The sequence below is a fragment of the Pteronotus mesoamericanus genome, unplaced genomic scaffold, assembly GCF_021234165.1.
Source record: "Pteronotus mesoamericanus isolate MK-2021 breed Mesoamerican mustached bat unplaced genomic scaffold, CSHL_Meso_final contig_52, whole genome shotgun sequence".
NCBI classification, from domain to species: Eukaryota; Metazoa; Chordata; class Mammalia; order Chiroptera; family Mormoopidae; genus Pteronotus; species Pteronotus mesoamericanus.
The window spans coordinates 12,546,520-12,569,429 of record NW_026555189.1 but is presented as its reverse complement, the minus strand read 5'-3'; the positions used below and the strand labels follow the sequence as shown (position 1 = coordinate 12,569,429).

General features: G+C 36.3%; 1 protein-coding gene across 4 annotated transcripts in view; it reads left to right on the top strand.

Annotated features, from left to right (window-relative positions):
• NFATC3 (nuclear factor of activated T cells 3) overlaps positions 1 to 22,910 on the top strand; it is a 101,892-nt gene that overhangs the window by 43,330 nt on the left and 35,652 nt on the right. For all 4 annotated transcript variants that reach the window (XM_054579290.1, XM_054579292.1, XM_054579291.1 and 1 more), the window contains exons 4-6: positions 8,357 to 8,556; positions 13,702 to 13,874; positions 17,344 to 17,484. In XM_054579290.1, the coding sequence (XP_054435265.1) occupies positions 8,357 to 8,556; positions 13,702 to 13,874; positions 17,344 to 17,484 (514 nt within the window). The remainder of the gene's footprint in view (positions 1 to 8,356; positions 8,557 to 13,701; positions 13,875 to 17,343; positions 17,485 to 22,910) is intronic.

Genomic DNA, 22,910 nt, shown 5'->3' with positions numbered 1-22,910 from the left:
CCCTGACTGGTGGGGCTCAATGAACTGGGCATCAGCCTGCGAACCAAAAGGTCTCTGGTTCAATTCCTGGTCAGCGCACATGCCTGGGTTGCAGACCAAGTCCCAAGCTGGGGGCTTGCAAGAGGCAGCTGATCAATGTGTCTCTCCCTCTCTTCCCCCTCCCTTTCCCTCTCTCTGAGAAATAAATAAATAAAATCTCTTTTCATTAAAAATGCAAATTAAAGCCAGTTGAGATACCACTATATGCCTACTAAAATACTTAACAAAATGGAATGATAGTACTAATTACTGGCGAGGATGTCAAGAAACTGGATCCTCATAAACTCCTGTTGCGAATGTAAAGTGGTACAGCCATTTTGGAAGACAATTTGTCAGATTCTTAAAAAATTCTCAAAATGGCCAAGCTGTAGAGATGGAGACTAGATGAGCAGTTGCCAGGGAACCAGGGACAGGTTGAAGGTTGTGAATATAAAAGGGTAGCACAAGAGAATTCTTTTGTGGTGGTGGAAAAATTCTCTACCTTGACTGTTAGGGGGGTTACTTGAATTTACACATGGGATAAAATTGCATAAAACTGTACGCGTATTTTATTATAGAGTGATAAGTCTTATTAAGGTATAAATATTTGAGTCTTATCCTAAAAGTTACTGAAATTTTAAAAATGGGGATTGTGATTCTTTTTTTAATCTTTAGACTTATTTCATCATACACCAAGATCCAATTCCAGGAGATGATTTTTTTGATAGAATACTGTTATGTGCATATTTTCAGTTTGAAGAGGTTTATATTAAGATTTAATTTTTGTATTTTTAGTATTTCTACAATGTGTTGTTGGGTTTCTAGTATATTCAGACCCCCGATCCCCAAGTAATTTAGCAGAACTTATAATAGGACTTCTTATTGAAGCTGCCCTGGTCTGTTCTGTAGTGTCCTCCAGCTTTAGTTAAATTAAGCAGGCACAGATTTTTGCTATGGGAACAATACATAAACATAACAAGTTGGCTCATTTACTTCTATGAAACAGAGAGTGGCCTGAAGAGAAGTGTACTGATACTAGATGAATGTTTTTAGAGAGTAGTGTTAACAGTAGCAATTATTTGTTTATTGCCTGAAACATAATGCTCCTCTAAAAATGGGATGGATTGGGATGACCGGTACCAGTTTGTGGCCTGTTAGGAACCGAGCTGCACAGCAGTTCATTTCACTTGTTAGATTCCACATATGAGTGAAATCATATGGTACTTGTCTTTCTCCGACTGGCTTATTTCACTTAGCATAATGCTACCCAGGTCCATCCATGATGTTGCAAAGGGTTAAGATTTCCTTTTTTTTTTTTTTTTTTTTTAAGTCCAAGTAGTATTCTATTGTGTAAATGTATCACAGTTTTTAGTCCACTCATCTACTAATGGACACTTGGGCTGCTTCCAAATCTTGGCTATTGTAAATAATGCTGCAGTGAACATAGGGGTGCATATATTCTTTCAAATTAGTGTTTTGGGTTCCTTCAGATAAATTCCTAAAAGGAGAATCACTGGGTCATAAGGCAGTTCCATTTTAATTTATTGAGGTAACTCCATAATGCTTTCCACAGTTAGTGCACCAGTCTACATTCCCACCAGCAGTGCACGAGGATTCCCTTTTCTTTACATCTTTTCCAGCACTTCTTGTCTGTTCATTGTACTGGAACTTTTACAGTGCCTACTCATCATGTCAAAACAAGAAGAGGAAAATAGATTTCAAATGTCATTCTTTCAAAGCCCAATAGGCTGTGCATTATTTTATTTAATTAGATAGCAGAGCATCATGCTTATTGTACAGTAACTCTGTGACTGGGCTGAAAGAATGTACATATTATATAGCCTCACATTTTCACCTAGATGTTTCACTATTAACTTGAATATAGCATGATTAACATTGAAAACATTGTCCTATCTCCCTCTAAGCCTGTTCTAAATCAGTGACTTTTTCAATTTTTATAAATTAGCTAGTGATACCACCGTTTTTCTGGATATTGAAACTCAGAGCTTCTAACTTCTCTGTTTTCATCTTTTTATTATTTTATGTGTAGTCAGTTACAAAGATCTCTTTAGGATCTCATAGGAAAGATTTATTGCATTTACCCCTTTTCATTCCTATTTTCTATTTATGTTCTTCTACCCTAGTTTAAACTCCCAGTTTACATGATTTTAGTGCTTCAGCCTCTTTGTTGGTCCATGATTCTGTCTTTTCTCTCCTTCTTAGAGCCTTAGTTGCTTTTTATCATGTGCTCTCCTACATTCTGTATTACTTATAAAAAATATCTACCTTTTCAGTGTCTTCACTAACTTTTTAAAGTTTAATACATACCACTTTGTTCTTTATTATGTGTCACCTATATAATACTGGCTGAAGCACTAACATTCAATGTGGGTATTTCCATAATCGATCCTTAAAACTAGAGGGAAGGGGTGTAGTGATGACCAAGAGAAAGTTGTTGCCTTTTTGGAACCTACATGGTAATGAGGAAGACAGATAATGTATAATATACTTTTGTTAGTGATCAATACTAAATAGTAAAGAGGAGAGAGATGTGGTATTTTAGACAGGGTAGATTTCTCTGAGGAGCTGACCTTTGAGTATAGAGCTGAAGGAGTAAGGTACTATGAAGAAGAGAGGGAAGAATATTCCAGGGGAATAAAATATTAAGTGTGAAGACCCTGAGGTTAGGAATGAGCTTGGGTGGTTCATGCAATAAGGCCAGAGCAGAGTGTGGAAGCAGTAGAATAAGAGGAGGTAAGGCAACAAGTTAGCCAGGGCCTAGATCACATAGGCCTTGTAAATCATTATAGAGCATTTGAATTTAGTTCTGAGTGTGGAAAAAAGACATTAGAGAGTTCTGAACAGGGGGTTGAAATTTTGGGGGTAATATTATGAGTTTGTTCTGGCTCATAGACAGAGAATAGGCTGTAGGGAAGCAAAAGTGAAAACAGGGAGAGCTGTTACAAAGGCTGTTGCAATGGTGCAGGCTTTAATTGTTTCTCTGTAAATGTTACAGGACTGAAAACCATCCTGGGTAAATTATATTATCTGATAATAAGCAAAAGTCTTCATGTCTTTTCCTGGGTAGAGGAGGATACATCAATAAATGATGATGTTGCTTGGTTACAAAGTCCACTATAAAGCCAGCGTTGGGCCAGCAGGGAAGGATTAAAGCATTCACCTGAAGAACCACCTAGACTAAGACTCCTTAAACACACTTGAAACTCTAATTGATTCTATGCTTAGAATCATGAATGCAGACTAATAGCTAATGTTTATTACTAACTGTGTGCCAGACACTGTAGTAGGCACTCTATATTTAATATCACATGTCAGGATACTTTATAAACCATAGTGCAAAAACAGAAGAGAACAAATTTTTTTTCTTTTTGAAAGAGAAGTTTTTTTAATGGCCATTAGGGAGCTCATAAATCTCAGGCTTGGAAGCTACATGGCCTGGAACTCTGTCAAGCCACCCTACCTAGTACTGGCGTAGTGAAATCATCACTGGCACTATGACTCATGACCACAGCTTGTACTGACGATGCTTGGGGCTGGACGCCAGAAAATCTACCAGTACTGCCTTGAAGACCTGGATACCTCCTCCACTATCCTTACTGAAAAATGGACTTTATACAACCCATATGTTTCATAGTTCCCTTGCTGTTTTAATGGATTAAAACAACCACAGAGAAAAATCTTTCGCCTAAGAGACATTTGGGGCCAAAAGTAGGAGTTGGGAGAGATCTCTGTGAAGCTTCTAAGACCTCCACCAAGGGCAAGGAAACCACCATCTCCAAACAGAGGAATCAGACTAAAGCTGCAGTAAAGCCCAGACATGAGGACTGTGACCTGACAAAGGCAGTAGCACTCCTTTTCTGGAGGTGAATGTTTTCTACCTCAGTCTTTAGAGTTCTTTTATACAAAATGTCTTGTATGTGTTAAACAGTATACCCACACAAAAGAAAGTGTCACCCACAATAAAGAGAAAACAATCAATAAGCAGACCCAGGGATGGCCTAGATCTAACTCTACATCTTTTAGAGTTACCAGAAAGAGAACTTGATATAACCTTGATAAAGTGCTAAATTATCAAATAGAAAAAGTGGGCTACATATGTGAAGAAATGGCTGAAGAATGTTAATACAGATAGAAATTTTTTTTTTAATCGAAAGTATAATGATAAGGACAAAGATACAAGAAGAGAAAACTACAGACTAATGTCCCTAATGAATATAAACGGAAAAATTCTCAGCAAAAAGTAGCAAGCAAAACCCAGTCCAACAGCACATTATAAAAGGATTGTATAAATGACGAAGTGAGATTTACCCCAGAAATGAAAAAGGTGATTCAACATATGAAAATCAAATGATGTAATATATCATATTTATGGAATGAAGAAATAAAAACAACATGATCATCTCAATTGACACAGGAAAGGCTTTTACAAACTTAACAGCCTTTCATTTAAAAAAACAAACAAACCAGCAAATTAGGAGAAAGGGAAATTCCTTAACATGATCGATGTTATTTATGAAAAGCTCACAGCTAACGTCATACTTACATTAAAAGACTGAAAGCTTTATCCTTAAGTTCAAGAACAAGATGAGGTTGCCCAATTTCATCACTGCTATTCAGCTTTTGTGCTAGGAGTTCTAGCCAGAGCTACTGGGCAATAAAAAGAAATAAAAGACATTGAGATTGGAAAGGAAGAGGTAAAACTGCCCCTATTCACAGATGACATTTTTATATGTAGGAATTTCCAAATAATCCAGAAGGAAGCAACTAGAGCTAATAAACAAGTTCAGCAAACTTTTAGGTTTTTGAAGATCAACACACATTTCATCAGTTGCTTTTCTATATATCAGTGATGAACAACCTTAAAAAATTAAGAAAGCACTTTTGTCCTGGCAAGTGTGGCTCAGTGGATTGACTGCTGGCCTGTGAACTGAAAAGATCCCCAGTTTGATTCTCTGTCAGGGCACATGTCTGGGTTGTGGGACCTGCTGGGAGCGTGCAAGAAGCAACCTATTGATGTTTTTCTTGCACATTGGTCTTTCTTTACTTCTCTCCCCCCCCTTCTCCTCTCTCTGAAAATGAATATATAAGATCTTAAAAATTTTTTTTCATTTATAATAGCATTTAAAATAATGAAATATTTAGGAATAAATTTAACCAAGGAGGTAAGGCTTATATGCTGGAAACTATAAAATAATGCTGAAAGAAATAAAAATAAATGGAAATAAATAAAAATAGATAGAACCTAGATACACATAAAAATAAATAGACTTTCCATGTTCAAGGATATGAAGACTTAATATTGTTAAAGTATCAATAATCTTCAAAACAACCTATAGATTCAATGCAGTACCTACCAGAATTCTGACATCTTTTTTTGCAGAATGGAAAAACATATCCTCAAATTCATATGGAATTGCAGGGGGCCTGGAATAGCCCAAAACAATCCTGAAAAGTTGGAGGACTCACTGATCCTGACTTGTAACTTACTATAATGTTATAGTATTTAAAACAGTATGGTACTATCATGAAGACAGACCAGTGGAATAGAATAAAAGCCTAGAAATAAGCCCTCATATATAATGTATGGTCAGTTCATTTTTGACAGGGTGCCAAGACCATTCAGTAGGGCAAAGGACAGTCTTTTTAACAAATGGTGCTGGAAAAATCCACATGCAAAATAATGTCATTGACCTTTACCTCACATAGTTGTACAAAAATTAACTCAAAATGGACCAAAGACCTAAAACTTTAAAACTCTTAGAAGAAAACATTGAGGAAAATCTTGACATTGGAATTGGTAGTGGTTTCCTAAGTATGATGCCAAACGCATAGGCAACAAAAGAAAAAATAGGCAAATTAGATTTCATCAAAATTCAAAACTTTTGTGCATCAAAGGACTACCAAGAAAGTGAAAAGACAACCTATGGAATGGGAGATAATATTTGCAAGTCACCTATCAACAATGGATTAATGTTCAGCATGTACAAAGAGTTCCTGCAACTCAGCAACATCAAAACAAATTATATACATACACACTTAGATATACTCCCAAAGAATATTGAATTTTTTTGTTTGTTTAAGCAGGCACTTAACTTGGTTGAAGTCAACCTGCAAAACCTAACCTGTGATTGGTGGCAGCTCATAATCTTATTTTAGGTATTTTTGCCTTAGGGTGCTTGGGGTCTGTCTTGCTCATAAATGGTTTACAAGGTCAGCCAAAGGATTGGTCAGAGTTTATATCTATAGTTGGAGCTCCCATCTCTGGTTGTCCCCTTTCTGGAATTTCTGTGTTACTTTCTAGAAGATGTAAACCGGTTTTTGCTTTTTGGGGTTTTCTTTTTTTTTCCCCCCCTCAAACTCCCAGACTCTGTCCTCAGTTCTTCAAACCTTTCAGGCAGTAGGTTTTCTATGGGAGTTTCAGCCACTATGTAAATCATGGACTGTAGCATTCCCTCATTCAAAGCCTTAAAAACAGGAAACACACCCTTTGTTTTTCTTTTCTTACATGTGCCAATTTGCTTCTAGTATCTGCTTGCTTTGGTCGCTCTCCACGCTTTTAGGTCATTCTTTATATTTGTTTCACTTTACAGTTATGTACATAATGATGGTTTAAAAAGGTGCTTCTCAGCCATCAGAATGGACATGGGAGTCTCCCTAAGTTCTATGTATATACTTCTTCACTCTTTTTTTTTTATTGTCTCCCTCTTTGTGATCACTATTTTTATCTCTAGCACATCCTGGTCATCCCCATTATCAATCCTGTAGAAGTCACCTTGACCTCAGCAACAGTGAAGGATACCAAAAAAAGTCAGGTAGCCCAGCTTGTTGAGTCAGTTGAAATTCTAAGTTGGTAACATGGAATAGGCATTTTTAGACTCTTTGTACTAAAAGTGTCTGTGATTTTAATAGCCTGTTGGAGGACCTTCTCACATACCTAAGTTTTTAGGTCTGGTCTGGATGGTCAAGATCTCCTGGCTTATAGAATCAGCATTTCTTCTGTGTTCTCCACAGTACTCAAAGAATACTGCAAAATTTTTGTTGGTCTAGGTATTTGTCATTGCTAATGATGCATCTGATAAGGGGTTAATATCCAACATTGATAAAGAACTTAATTCAACACCAAAAAGACAAACAGTGCAATTTAAAAATGAGAGAAAAACCTGAATAGACCCTTCTCCAAAGAGGACTTACAGATGGCCAATAGACATATGAAAAGATGCTCAGTGTCACTAATCAGAGAAATGCAAATTAAAACCACAGTGAGCTACCACCTCACACCTGTCAGAATGGCTATGATCAATAAATCAACAAACAACAAGTGTTGGAGAGGATGTGGAGAAAAGGGAACTGTTGTGCACTGTTGGTGGAAATGCATATTGGTGCGGCCTCTATGGAAAGCAGTATGGAGTTACCTCAGTAAATTAAAATGGAACTGCCTTATGACCCAGCGATTCTACTTCTGGGAATATATTTGAAGAAACCTGGAACACTTAATTCAAAAGAATATGTGCACCCCTGTTCATTGTAGCATTATTTACAATAGCCAAGATTTGGAAGCAGCCCAAGTGACCATCAGTAGATGAGTTGATAAAAAAGCTGTGGTACATTTACACAATGAAATACTATTCGGCTGTAATAAAGAAGGAAATCTTACCCTTTATGACAGCATGGATGGACCTCGAGAGTATACGCTAAGTGAAAGAAGACAGAGAAAGGCAAATACCACATGATTTCACTTACATATAGACTCTAATAAACAAAATAAACTAAAAAAACCCCACACAAACCCTCATCCCTTGTAATACAGTATTTCAGAATTTTATAATTATTAAACTACTTCCAAAATTTGGAAGGTTGTTCACTTACTATTTTCTTATTTTATTTTTTTTTTATTTTGAGAGTATTTTTATTGAAGCTGGGGACAGTGAGACATGGAAGGGCTTAGAATAGAAGAAGCAACAGAAGAGAGCCTAGGCAGGCCTGCCTTGGCTCACTGGAAAGTCAGAGAGAAAAAGGGGCCTTGAAGACAGGTTCAGTGGGTTAGCCCAGGATGAGCTGCTGCTGCCCATTGCTCCCCTGGTTGCAAGTCTTGTGGGAACCCTTAGGGTTTAGGAGATGCATTCCTGAGAAGGAAGACATTTGTGAGCATGCTCCTGGGAAGGAGAACGTGCCCACTTTTTTTTTTTTAAACTTTTTTTGAAATAACCTTTTCTATAGCAATAATATATGATACAGATCTAAAAGATTTACTGTTGTAAGCTTATTGTAAAATACATAGATAATGAATTTGTTTTCTGTGTTTTTTCTTCCTGATTAGCTTCTGGGATATAGTGAAAAGCCGATAAATCTACAGATGTTTATTGGAACAGCAGATGATCGATATTTACGACCTCATGCGTTTTACCAGGTGCATCGAATCACTGGGAAGACAGTTGCTACTGCAAGCCAAGAGATAATAATTGCCAGCACAAAGGTTCTGGAAATTCCACTTCTTCCTGAAAACAATATGTCAGCCAGGTATTTTGAAACATAGCCCCGAATGGAGTTTTTTATTTTTCTGTAAAACAACTTTTGGAAAAAACATACATTTCTTTTTATAGTACAGAAATAAGATATTGTTTTAAATTAACTGAATAACATTATGTAAATAATCATTGTACATTTGCTAAAGTTGGTAGCCTATTTCCAGAAAGAAACTTCAATTCAGTGAAAGTTTATGAACCCATGTAGCCAAGCAGTATGGTAGGTGATAGAGATAAAAATATTTGGATGTTTTTCAAGTAGCTCATAGTCTAATAGGGTAAACAATGAATAAACAATTGCAGTACAATTAGGATTGTTACGCTTCTTTTAAGGAAAACTCGGACTCTACCTCTAGGGGGCCAACTTCCAAATGAGTATGCAGTAGAGTTTTGTTCAAGAATATTAGTTAGGATTATGTATAGTTGCCTGGTAAAGAAACCTGAAATGCAGTGACTTAAACAGTTAGAGGTTTAGTTTTGTATCCCATGATAAAAATACACACATAAGCATTTTAGGGCTAGCACAGTGGTTTCATAAGTCATTGGATTCCTAAAGTCTTTCTGTTTTTTCTTCCCTGCAAATTTTAGTACATGGTTTCCATTCTCAAGATTGCCTCATGATTTAGAATGGCTGCTGGTGTTCTAGTGATCACAATCCCAATCCCAGAAGGAATAAGAAAGAAGCGGTAGGATGAAGGTTAAAAGAGAACTTCCATCTGAGTCAGGCGTCTTTATAGAGCTAGTCCCACAAATCTACCCAACACATCTCATCGATAACCCTTATATGTAAGGAAGACCAGGGTAATTTTTTTCACCTGAATGCATTGTCACCTCTAACAGTACAAGGACCTATTAAGGAAAAATGGAAGAAAGGATATTGAGTAAGCAACTTACTCAGTAAGCATCTTTCACTTATTAGGTACATGAAACTTAGAGTGAAGTTTGTTACTGAATATACTGAAGTTATTTCAAACTACAGTATAGACCTTTCCTAAAATGGCAGTAACACCTATCCCTAGCTCATTCCAAGAACAATCAGATATTAGTCTCTCGCTCTTTTCTTTTAAATTTATATTTAAGTAACTTTTTAGGTGAACTGAATATACCCTGAGGATATAGCAATTTGTATTATAATTCTAATAAAATAAGAATTGCCTCAAGAAATCACTTACCCTGTTACCTAGTTATTACCAGAAAAGACAAGATAATATAAAATTAAATAAAATCTTATTTTTCCTGCTTTGTTCAAATGGACAGTACTTGAGATCCCAACCCAGTACGTCATTACACAGGGACTACAACAGTTTTTTCATGGCAAAAGCATACAGCTAGCTGATAATCTATACTCTTAAAATTTTTGTGTTCTATGACTTAGAAAGAACTTTGGAGTCTCAACCAATGCTTGTTCAGGCACTTGAGCAAGACTCTTAAGGAAAACTGACTCTTCCTTCAAATGTCCTGTTTGACCCATTTTCAGATTAGGTGAGGTGGGCAGCCTCTGAATGAGGATGCAAGTCAGATTCTCTTTTACTCTAGGATCTTTTTCATTTTGCATCAAAAGCATATGAATATACAATTAGTCAGCTGCAGAGGGGCATTTAAAACTCAACTTTGTACCATTTTTTTCCCTAAGAACTCATAAAATTTGTCTCTGGAAGATACCCCTCAGGCCATGTTTCTGTTTATTCCTCTGGATATGTAAAGCACTAGATTTGAATCAAGTTAAATAGAACATCACAAGAAGCACATTATGCTTCTTTACTTTGCTTGAAGGACAGTATAAGAAATGGTCGTATGAATACCTCTTCATAATCTGAGAAAACCACTGTTTCTTAGGTTGGTCATTATTATACACACATAGAGAATCCTTTCAAATTAAAGGAAAAAAGTTAGTATTTTCTGATGACATGGTAGGTTTTGCTTTACCAGACAAGGAGAAACCTATTAAAAACTTTATAACATTTATTTTTTGCTTTGACTTCAGCAAGTTCATGATTAAGTCAATTATAATAACTCATACAACCCTGGATTTCGGATACATTTATTTCCTGTTCCTTATATTTAAATTTTTTTCTATTTTTTTCTTGGCCTTATTTGTAATTATGTTGTAAAAAGCCCTATCCTTTCTAAAAGTAGTATATAAATAAATAAGTTCAAGCAAATAGAGTACATGAGTTTTTTAAATACAGATTCTCAAGAAATTGGGAAAGCCTCACATGCCAGATAGTGTGAAAAAAATCAGATCAGTAGAATTTGAACATATCTACCTCGTCCTTTTTCTATTTGTGAGCACATGGAACAGAGGTGGTAGTTATGATTCATGTCCCTTTTCCAGCAGAACTGGCATATACTGCCTGGCTGGATCACACCATAAAGAAAAAAGCTGCAGAAATACAGTTGTTGATAACAACAAGGAGCTAGTCCCCACACTTCACCCTGCCAGACATATACCTGAAACTTCTCAGGCCATTTTATCCACTCTTGACTGTTAGATGGGAAATAAGAATTCTGTGGAAACCAAGGCTTATTAAGCAACACTGTATGTTTCCAAGAAAAGGTTAGATAAGGAGCATCTAGAAAGTTATCAAACCTGAGAAACCTTTTCCATGTATGTTAGATAACAGGGCAGCTAATGCTAAATTAGCCTGCTTTATCCAAGAACTAAATACTATGATAAGCTACAGTAATTGAATGTAATATAGTTTTACATAGTGCTAGATAAAATTTGTGAATGATAGATAAGACCATTCATTGTTTAAAATAATTTATGCATCAGTGAGTTACAGGTGTATGTTAAATGGTTCTACTGTTCTCTAAAAGCAGTAAGTGGAAAAGTTGTAGGTATTGCCCTTGTTTTATCTACTGTCCTTCAGGCATGGTTATTTTGATCCTAATCCCTCTTGGATGGTGGTTGGCTCAGCTGGTTGGAGCGTCATCCCATACACCAGAAAGGATGCAGATTCTGCCCTGGCTGGTGTGGCTCAGTGGGTTGAACGTTGTTCCACAAACCAAGGGGTCACTGTTTTGATTCCTAGTCAGGGCACGTGCATGGATTGCAGACGAGTTCCCCAGTTGGGGGCGTGAGAGAGGCTACTGACAGATTGTCTGTCTGTCTGTCTGTCTGTGTCTCTGTCATCTATAAATATATCCTTGGGTGAAGATTAAAAAGAAAAAAGAAAATAAATGAAAAAATAAAACCAGTGCACTAACTAATAAGCTGTAGAGCTCACCATCCTACAGGGTACTTTAAATATAGGATGCCAGTATTTATTGCCCTACCCTACTCATAACTCCTTCCTGTTTTTAAAACTAGATGACTATGGATGTGGAGTGTTAAAATCTGATCTAAAATATAGCTTTAGTTGTAAACAAAATTTAGTAATTTTCATTCCAATATATGTTGGTTTTTTGTTGTTACGGTTTTTTCTTTTGTTTTGCTTTTTTTTCTTTTACTTGAATTTATTGGGGTGACACTGGTTAAAAAAATTCTTCAGGTTTTAGATGCACAATTCTACAACACATCATCTCCACATGGTATTATGTGTGTTCACCACTCCCAGTCAAGTATCTATGTTTTGCATTTCTTAGCCAGAATTTTAAGATTGTCATTTCTGATTCTCTTATTCCAGGGCTTCTCTTAGAAGCTTAGCTTTCTGCTAAAATACCGTACCACAAAACATAATAATATATAGGACCTCTGAGGTTCCCCCTAAAGACTCATGTTGGCATGTTAACATGAATAATTACTGCATGGTACAATTTGATAATTCTGCTTTGAGCTGAAGTACAGTTGTTTGATATTAGTTAAATATTTTATTCTCAAAAGTATTTCCTTTTGCAGATATTTTTTCTGTGTCTTTCTGGAGATGAAAATGCTCATCCTTCTTCGGATTCTTTCTTGTGCTTTACTGGTTCTTATCTTGATACCCTAGTTGTGTAATAATCATTCTCCTTCAGAGCAACTTTTGCAGTCTTTGGGCAGTGAGCATTAAAATTGGAACTATTGATAGATACAGTAAAAGGATACATAGCAATGAATGCCATAAGAGAAAGTAAGCTTTAACTAGAATGTTTAATTATTAATTATCCGTTTGCTAGGTTCTTCCAATATGAGAATAAGAAAGATATGTTGTAGGTATTGTTGTTTCCTACCACGATATGTGTTAAACAACCATATTTAGTAATACATTTTGAAGGTAATGAAATGTTAGACCTTAAATGATAAAACTGTAATTTTGTATGTGCATTCTTTAGAAATATGTAATATAGTTTAGAAACTATAGAACAGTTTAGAAACTTTAAAACAGTTTAGAAACTTTAGAAATATATAATATTGTTAGAAATGAAAGTATCAGCCTGTTGAACTGTTTTATTAATAAGCATAGTGCTATAAAAATCTGTGCTATTAATGATATTTGTGGTCCTACATATGAATCTTTTCTGGCCTAATAACTTAATTTTTTTTATGATTCTTTGGGTTGGCTGGACTCAGCCATTTTATTCATGTAGTGTTGGCTAGGATCACTCATGCACCTGAATCCAGCTAGTAGTTCAGTTGGGTTTGGAACATTCAGGATGGCTGGTGTAGTTAAGGATTATCTTGGCCTTTCTCTTCTGCATGCTATTTGGACTTCATCCTGGTGGCTCAGGGCTCCAAGAGGAAGTTACAAGGCATTTTAAGTGCTAGGCTTATCACTTAAACAGCATCACTTCGTCACATTCTATAAGGCCAGCTCTCAAGGAGAGGAGACATAGGAACTGTCGGAAAAGTGGCGTGCAAGTACAGGAATGGGAAGGAATTATTGTCAGCCATCCTTACAGACAACCTATCATACTTACTATTATATTTTTGTCACACAAAAACATTCAAAAAAATATTTCCATTTATCTCCCCTCTACCCCTTCTACCTCTCCCCACCTCCCTTTCCCTCTGGTGATCACCATATTGTTGTCTGTGTCTGTGGGGTTTTTTTTTTGTTTTGTTTTTCTTAATCCCTTCAGTTTTTTCAAACATTTTTAATTTTTGGTTTTAGGTAGTGATAGCTCTTCGCTGCAAAATCAACAATGGCTATTTAGCTGACTTGTTTAGAACCACTAATTATCAGTAAGCAAGTAAAATGTTTATATTTTTTCTCCCTAGTATTGACTGTGCCGGTATTTTGAAACTCCGCAATTCAGATATAGAACTTCGAAAAGGAGAAACTGATATTGGCAGAAAGAATACTAGAGTACGACTTGTGTTTCGCGTACACATCCCACAGCCCAATGGAAAAGTCCTTTCTCTGCAGACTGCTTCTATACCTGTTGAGTGCTGTAAGTGAGCTTGTGATGATTTAAAATTTCTTTTACAATAGGTCATTTCCTGTTTTGCTTGTAATGTGATGTTTGGATCTAAAGTGTAAACTGAGGCACAATTTGGATAGCTGATGTGATTTTCTTATATGTAAATAAGCTACATGGTTAGGTAGGAGGAGTAATGATCTTGAAGTTAGAAAGTGGTCTCTCCTTTAAAAAAAAAAAAAAAGAATAAAAAAACCAAAAAGAAAGGAAGAAAATGGTCTCTTATTATAATTTGACCGTAGGTAGCTGTGTGACTATAGACAAATTCTCCTGACCACAGTTTTCTTATCCGTAAATGAGGAAGATGGGCTTGATGACACCTGAGGACCAAATCATGAAGTTTAAGATTCTAAGTGTTACTTGGCTGATTTAATAAATTTAAATTAAAATTAAATTTTATTTAATTTTAATTTAAATTTTATTTAATTAAAATTTAATTAAATTTATATAAAATTTAAATAAAATTTTAATAAATAAAAGATTTCACTAAATCTTTATTTCATTAAAATGTCAGCCTTTATGTTGGAAGATGCCTGTCTCTGTGAGCTGACACCTCAGTTAAATAAGGACTCACAGGATTTTGGTTTTTTGGTCAGTTTTTGTTGTTTTTTTTTTTTTTTACTATAAATTTAATTACAACACCAAATTAAGAAAGTAAACTTTACCCCCAATTACAAAGGAAAGAAATTTAAAAAGGTCCTAGAACATGATAATTACTCAATCTCTGGAGAACTGTGAACCTTTGGTAGGGTAGCTGGTAGGACTGATATACTGAGACTGCTGAGGTCTTTCTGGCGTACCCTTAGAAATGTTTTAATGTCATGTCTTAATTTTGTGTAGGAGGAAACTGAGGCACAAGTACCTCAAGTACTCATCTAAGGTTATTTGCTCGTAGGTGACAGAGCTGTGCTTAGAGCATAGGTTTTCTTAGTACTCTTTTGGTTGTATTATACCATTTTATTTCTGTTAACCACATGCATTCTTAATTTGGGATTACACCTACTTAATTTCCTTTTTGTGCCTCCATTTGCTGTTTGCTGAATTGGAGTAATACTTTATCATTTCCCTATTAACTGTGGGAATCACTGAGCAAATCCATGGTAATAGAAATAACTGTAGGAATAATTTTTGTATTAATTTTTTAAAGCATTTATTTATCTTTAGAGAGAGGGGAAGGGAGGGAGAAAAAGAAGGAGAGAAACATCAATGTGTGAGAGACAAATCAGTTGATTGCCTCTCGCATGCCCTCAATGGGGGACCCGACCTGCAATCCAGGCATGTGCCCTGACTAGGAATTGAACTGGCAACCTTTCTGTGCATATGCTGGCACTCAATCCTCTGAGCCACACCAGCCATGGCTGTATTAACTTTTAATAGATAACACAGGTACATGGTACAAAATTCAGAGAGAGTAAAAGTATAGAGTGAAAAGCAAATTTCTAAGTCAACTAGTTTTCCCTTTTAAAAGCAACTATCATTTCCAGTGTTTTTATTATCCTGCCAGAGTATTCTGTGCCCATACAAACACATCATGTATTTAACTAAATAATTTAAATAAAGTTATAGAGTAGTTTGAGTTTTTAAGATGAAGTTCCTTTGAAATGATTTTCTATTTTTTCTTTCAGTTTATTAAATTAATACATGATTTTCTTCTTTTAGTTTATTAAATTAATATGTGATTATTCTGGAGAATATAGAAAATGCAGAATGGTACAAAGAATAGTATTAAATCTTTTGAAATATCGCTTGCCCAGGATAGTCACTATTAACTATTTTTTCTTTTTCTTTTTTTTTGGCCCATCTGTCTATACATATATACAGTATTTTTTAGTTGGGCTTACCTGATACAGTTTTAAAGATTTTATTTATTTTTAGAGAGAGGAGAAGGGAGGGAGAAAGAGAGGGAGAGAAACATGGATGTTAGGAAGAAACATTGATCAGTTGTCTGTGCCATTTGTTGAAAATATTTTCAGTTACTTTGAATGTACCTATTAGGATAGCCAACTTCTACCATACATGTCTAAAATTTGAATTTGTCTGTTCTCTAGGCCAGTCAGTGCTTCTTTCCATGTTCCTTCTCTGTGAGCCATTTGCAACTTAAGTAGGAATATAAGTGTTTTCTGAGATCTAGGTTGGTGCTGGGTACTTCCCAAGTGATAAATCCCAGACCTATCTCTTATGAAAGAACTATTTTAACATTCTCTTTGGATGGGGCAGGTGTCCCAATTCACATAACTTTTGTGGCTTGGTATTCAGTAGTTAGGAAAGAGGAATCATAGTAACCTGGGAGTGTGTGCTTCCTAAAGGCATTCAAGTTTAAATTTCTTTAAAATGTTCTTCTAGCCAAACAAAACACAGCTGACGCTCAAAGCCACCAATTTTCCACACAAAAAGTAGGACTAAAAGCAGACCTGTTTTCCAAATGTGAAGAAGAAAGTGTAATTCACACTTTTTTCTTTTGTTTTGAAGAGAAAAGAAAAGAGCCAGAAATAGGACCTCCAGAAAATATAGCTACTTGGAATCAGTAATATCATAGAAAGGTGGCACCAACATCATTGTTTATAAAGTTAATTTAAGTAATTACAGCATTAAGAAAAACTTGTTCACGTACCCTGGAAATGAAGTGTTAGTGCACTATAGAAACACTTACATGCATTTTTTAAAATTCACTATTGAAGCCCAGGCTGGTGTGGTTCAGTGGATTGAATGCCAAGCCTGTGAACCAAAGGGTCACCGGTTTGATTCTCAGTCAGGGCACATGCCTGGGTTGTGGGCCAAGTCCCCAGTAAGGAGATGTTCTAGAGGCAACCACACATTGGTGTTTCTCTCCCTCTCTTCCTCCCTCCCTTTCCCTCTGTCTATAAATAAATAAATAAAATTAACTGTTGAAACGTGTACTTCATGTATGCTTCAGTTATTTAGAAAATTGTCCAAAATGGAATCTTGATATCTCAGTGATGATCTAGGTGTTTTCTTGATGAAAGGGCTACTTGGTATTTATCCTTTAGAAACTTGTCTTCTTTTAATTGTAGGCATCATAATTACATGTCTTTGGATTTAATTGTCTTTTATCATTATATTAGATTTACTGATTTTAACAGTTGTAGGGAAGAAATGTGTTAAAGACTTAAGCTATGAAGAGAAAAGTTGGATAAAGTGAATGTGTTGACATCTGTAAATTTGTGAGCATTAATTAGTTTTTCTTATTAGTTGGTTTTTTTACAGTTGTCTTAAGAAAATAATTTAGAAATTACATAAAGCTAATGACTCTTATTATCTAAATAATCTAGTTATTTTGGTGTATATTTTACCATTATCTTGAGGTGTAAAAGCCCAGAATTTGCTTCTCTTTATTTTCATTATATAGCCTGAATTTGTCATTTATATATGAAAAATTATAAACTAATATTTTGTTTCTTCTCAACTTTTAAAAATAAAACAGCTCAGCGGTCTGCTCAAGAACTGCCTCATATTGAGAAGTACAGTATCAACAGTTGTTCTGTAAATGGAGGTCATGAAATGATTGTGACTGGATCTAATTTTCTTCCAGAATCGAAAATCATTTTTCTTGAAAAAGGACAAGGTAAATAATAGAAGATTTGAATTGGTTGACCTTGAATTATCATATATTTCACTGATATTAAACACTTTAGTTTTTCTAAAGGTACAGGTATCATTTATGCAGATTGTATTGTAAGTCAAACATTTATTACGTTTTCATAAAAGTGTTAATTTTCATTAAGGATGTTTTACTCTGGCTGGTGTGACTTGGTTGGAGTGTTGTCTGAACACCATAAAGTTCAAGGTTTGATCCCTGGTCGGGGCTCATATGGGAAGCAACCAACTGATACTTCTTTCTCTCTCTCTCCCCGCTCTCTCCCTCTCCCCTCCCCCTTCCTCTCTCTCTCAAATCAATAAACATATCCTAGGGTAAGGAGTTAAAAAAAGAGAGAGATGTCTCAAAAGTAGAAGAATGTCCCAGAAGTTTTACTCCTAGGTATACAAGGTCTGTCCAGAAGGTATCCAGCCATGTAATATGAAAAATAGAGACATTTATTGAAGAAGATACAAGAAACATTGTACATAGGACAGTGATGCCTCAGTCCCCTTCAAAGTAGGCACCCTGGGACCTCACACAGTTCGCCCAGTCGTATTTTCCTGAATCTCATCAACGGTCTGAAATCTCCCTTTCAAGGGTGATTTTAGTTCTTGGAAGACCGTAAGTCACAGGATGTCAAATTTGATCTGTAGGAGGGCTGAGTCACCTGGGTGATTCAGTGTTTTGCCAAAAGACTGCATGAGACGTGATATGTGAGCAGGCATGTTGTTGTGATGAAGCTGCCAATCACTAGTTGCCATAGCTGCAGCTTTGTGAATCATCTGAATAGTTTCTGCAGAGAAATGTTAAAGCTTAACACAAAATTTGATGCAGATTTGTTGCTCCACTCGGTCAGTCATTTTAAATGTGATGGCCACACAGTGCACAAGCTCATTCAACAGCGTCTATCATTTCCAGTGACTAGTACAGTAAAGTCATTGTTCATGCATGCGCGTTCCAGTCCACTCTCCTTGGCTACCAGGTTACATCGATATTACGCAAACTATTCTTGTTATATTAACAATGGCTGGACTTTTTCTGGACACACCTCGTGTATATATATTTGAGAGAATTGAAAACATATGTCACACAGAAACTTGTCCAAATACTTATAGCAGCATTATTTATAAGAGCCAAAAAATGGAAACAACTTAAGTGTTCATCAGCTGATAAATGGGTATAATCATACACTTATGGGATATTATTCAGCCATAAAAAAGAAAAAAGTATTGGTTCATGCTACGACATGGATGAACCTTGACAGCGTTGTGCTAAGTGAAAGAAGCCAGCACAGAATGTCCAGAATCAGCAACTTATAGAGACTGAAAAGTCGATTAGAGGTTTTAAGAGTCTATCAGTGAGGAGTGACTAGTAATGGGCAGGGGGTTTCTGGAATTAAACAGAGTTCTATGTATATAGAAACCTCTGAATTATATACTTAAAAAGAGTGAATTTTGTCCTGGCTGGTGTGGCTCCATGGGAGCATCATTCCATAATTGAAACATCCCTTAACTGGAAGGTTGTGGGTTTGATTCCTGGTTAGGGCACATACCTGGGTTGTGGGTTCAATCCCCATTTTGGCTGCCTACAATCCTGGTCTGAGGGCCTACAGGAAGCAACTGGTCAATACCTTTCTCTCTCTTTCTCTCTCTAAAAACGATGAAAAAATATCCTTAGGTGAGGATTTTTTTAAAATGAATTTTACGCATTTTATATATAATTATATGAATTACATCTTAATTTTTAGAAAAATAGAAGAATCCTATGTCTATCAGGGTATTTTATTTCAGCCTTCTTGAGCATATTTATAACATTTTCTATTATTCCCTTTCTCATATTTTTTAGCATTTAAAAAATGTGAAATGAAAAAACATCCTCATAAGAATAATATAAGAAATAGGACATTTACCTTTGGAGTCATATTGTTGTCCATTCTCTAATGGATTCTTCCCCTGAATCAATTTTTGTTTTTTTTACAGTTTTATTTTATGTATTTTCCCATTTTTGGACTTTATATAGTACTGCATATATTCTTCTGAAAAAATTTTTTTTCCCAGTGGTCAACATTAATGTTTTAATGTAACTGAATTATCTTTCACTGTATATAGGTTTCTCTGTATGAATGTGCCACAATTTGTTATCACTCTCTCACTGGATATTTGGGTTGTGTCTGTTTTTTGGCACTGCCAAACAACAGCTAACAATTCAGTAATGAGCATTTTACTTTCTAGGGGGGAAAAAAGATTTCTATGAAGATTTTATTGTAGGGTGTAACTTTTTTTTTTTAATTCTCGCCTGAGGACACACTGATTGATTTTATAGAGAGGGGAAGGTAGGGAGAGAGAAAGAGAAACATGGATCGGGGAAAGAAACATCAATTGGTTTCCTCTCATGCATCCTGACCAGGGACTGAACCCGCAACCCAGACATGTGCTCTGGTGAGGAATAGAATCTGTGACCTCTTGGTTTACTGGGTGACACTCCAGCCAATTGAGCCACAGTGGCCAGGGCAAGCATTCTACTTCTTGTCACCTGGTGGACTGGGCAAGAATGTTTGTTAATTCAGTAGATATAAAATGGTATCTTGAACTTTGGGTTTAAATTTTCCTGTTAATTATATTGAGGTTATTATGGGCCATTTATTTGTGTAATATCTGTTCATGTCTTTGCCCTTTTTTTTTTTCCTTATTGAGTCAGTTTTTATTATAGAATTCTTTATATACAGGGTGGGAGAAAAAGTAGGTTTGCAGTCGTTCACATGGAAAAGAATACAGTCTTTAATAATACAAGAATAAACTCTTTTGCGTACTCACAACTGTAAACCTACTTTTGCCCCACCCTATATTTCGGATATCAAAGTGAGTTGGGAAAGTACCCCCATCTTTTTCCACTTTCCCAAGTGTTTGTCATGTAGTCTCACCTTCTTTTGAACATGTGGCAGAGCTCACCTCTGAAATCTTCTAGGCCGGGAACTGTTTTTGTGGGGAGCTATTAACTTCTGATAAAATTCTATTCATGGTTATAGGACCATCTAAGTTTATTTCTTCTTGCGTTAATTTTGGTAATTTTTATATTCCAGGTGAATAGGAAAACACCTCCTTCATTTCTCCTTTACTGTCATAATATTACCGCACTCAAACACTTTTGACATCAGATATGTGGGTTTCCCATATATCAAACAATTCTTTAATATCAACTGAGTGTCCTCAGTTCAATTCAGTTCAATTCCGAAACTAACTAGAGTTAGTGTAGATCCCACAGTTTAGGGGCTTAGTCCTATAAGGCTATCCCTACATCAGATGCTAATTGAAAATAGTTGGTCAGCGGTTACCCACAACTTCTGTCAGACTTGCCTACAAACCAGAGGTTCCCATGACCCCTTTCCTGGATTTCATCATTGGTAGAACATGTCACAGAACTCAGGGAAACTTACTTAAGTTTACTAGTTTATTATATGATAAAACATACCATAAAGGATACAGGTGAACATCCAAGTGGAAGAGAAATACATAGAGCAAGGTATGTGGGGACAGGCACGAAGATTCTATACCCTCTATAAGGATACCACTCTTCTAGCACTTACTATGGTCAGCAACCCCATTGTATTGGAATTTTTATGGCAGCTTCATCACATAGGCATGATTGATTATTCCATTTCCAGCCCCTCATTCTTCTCTGGAAAAGGAGGAGTGGGCCTGAAAGTTCCGAGTTTCTAATTATGGCTCTGGTCTTTCTAGTGACCATCCTTTATCCAGGAGCCTGCTAAGAGTCTATTCCCTCCTTTAAACAGAAGACACTCATATTTGATCTAGAAAATTCCAAGGGATTTAGGACTATGTCAGAAATGAAATATTAGAGGAAAAAAAGATGCTCCTTTGCTCTTAATAGGAAATTATCAGGGGGGACTCAAAAAAAGATGGAATTCATTTATAAAAAATTGTGTATTCTTATATGTTTAAACTTCAGTCACCTTCAAAGCACTCTCCATTTGATGCAAAACATCTATGCAAGACATTTTTTTCCACTGCTCAAAAACAGTTTTTGAACTTGTCAATTGTGATGCCTTTCAGTGCTTCCGGTTTTTCTGTTTTGTTTTGTTTCATCTCTTCCACATTTGAAGACTTTTTTCATGGGGGAGGATTACCTTGGGGTGAGCTCAGGTGAATAGGGACAGTGGAACACGGGGATCACGCCATTTTTGGGTCAAAAACTGCTGAACACGCAGCATGGTACGGACAGGTGCACTGGTAAATCACCCATCATGAAATGGGCAAACATGTTGAAAGAGTCTTCAAAAAATTCACTGAAGCCGAATGTAGCCTCTCATAACATTGCCAGCTGGTACAATGACACAGATGGGTTCCTAGAACACTCACCTAGCAGGAGAAGCCTGTACTACAAGGGACCTGCCCTTCAGAAGATAATTTTGGGTTATTTTGGGTGCCCCCTTGTACAAGGGTTTTAAGGCTGTATGCCAGGAACTGGAGGCAGAGACCAATTTATATTTTTTTCTATTATTTCACACCATTATTTTATTTCTTTCATGTAAGTTCATGTAAGTTTTTTTTTTTAATAGTGTCTCTTGTGCACAAGGATAGCTATTACCTGATTTCTGGAGTGGAACATGATAGTCACAGTCTGGAAGGCATTTGATTGAGTCTCCTTATGTCCTCATAGACCAGGTGAAGTCATGCTGGCTGTGGAGATACTGGTGTAGGTTGGTCCCTGCGTGAATGCTCATGACATAAAAAGAATGCTTCAGAACAGCTGTTCATCAGACTGGAGTGAGAATTTTAGTAGTGGGGCTCTCCTAAGATGAACAATTCACTTGGGATGAAGAGACAGAAAATATGCTGGCCAGATCTTCAGATGACACAAATCTGGAAAGCCTAGAAGCCCATTTTAGACCATCAATATCTAAAAAGATCTTGACAAATGAAGTGATCTAAGAAAATGAAGTTTAGTAGGAAGAAATTAATGTAACAAGGGTTGGTGGGGGCAGCTGCCTAAGTGTACAGTGTGGGAGCTTGAGCTTGGAAATAGGTAATGTGGCAGACTGAGGGATACTTGCTGATTACACAGTAAGTATAAGAGTAAACATGGTACAGCTGCCTCAGAAAACTTTTACTAACAGAGACACAGCATCTCTGCATAAAGTTGATAAGAGCTTTAGTTACTGTCTGGTCATTTCTCACCTGGGCTATTCAGTCCTGGGCCTGGTGCATTTGAAGGGAGATGGTCACATTGGAGGAATGTCTAAAGAATAGTGATCAGGAAGGCTAAACTGTTGTATAAGAGATAGATGCGGAATTGGAGGTGCTAGCCAGTGGGAGACGAGACACAGCCAGACATAGCTGCTTTTAAACAGCTATGGCTGGTGCCTGCAAGGAGTAGTACTTTGACCAGTGTTA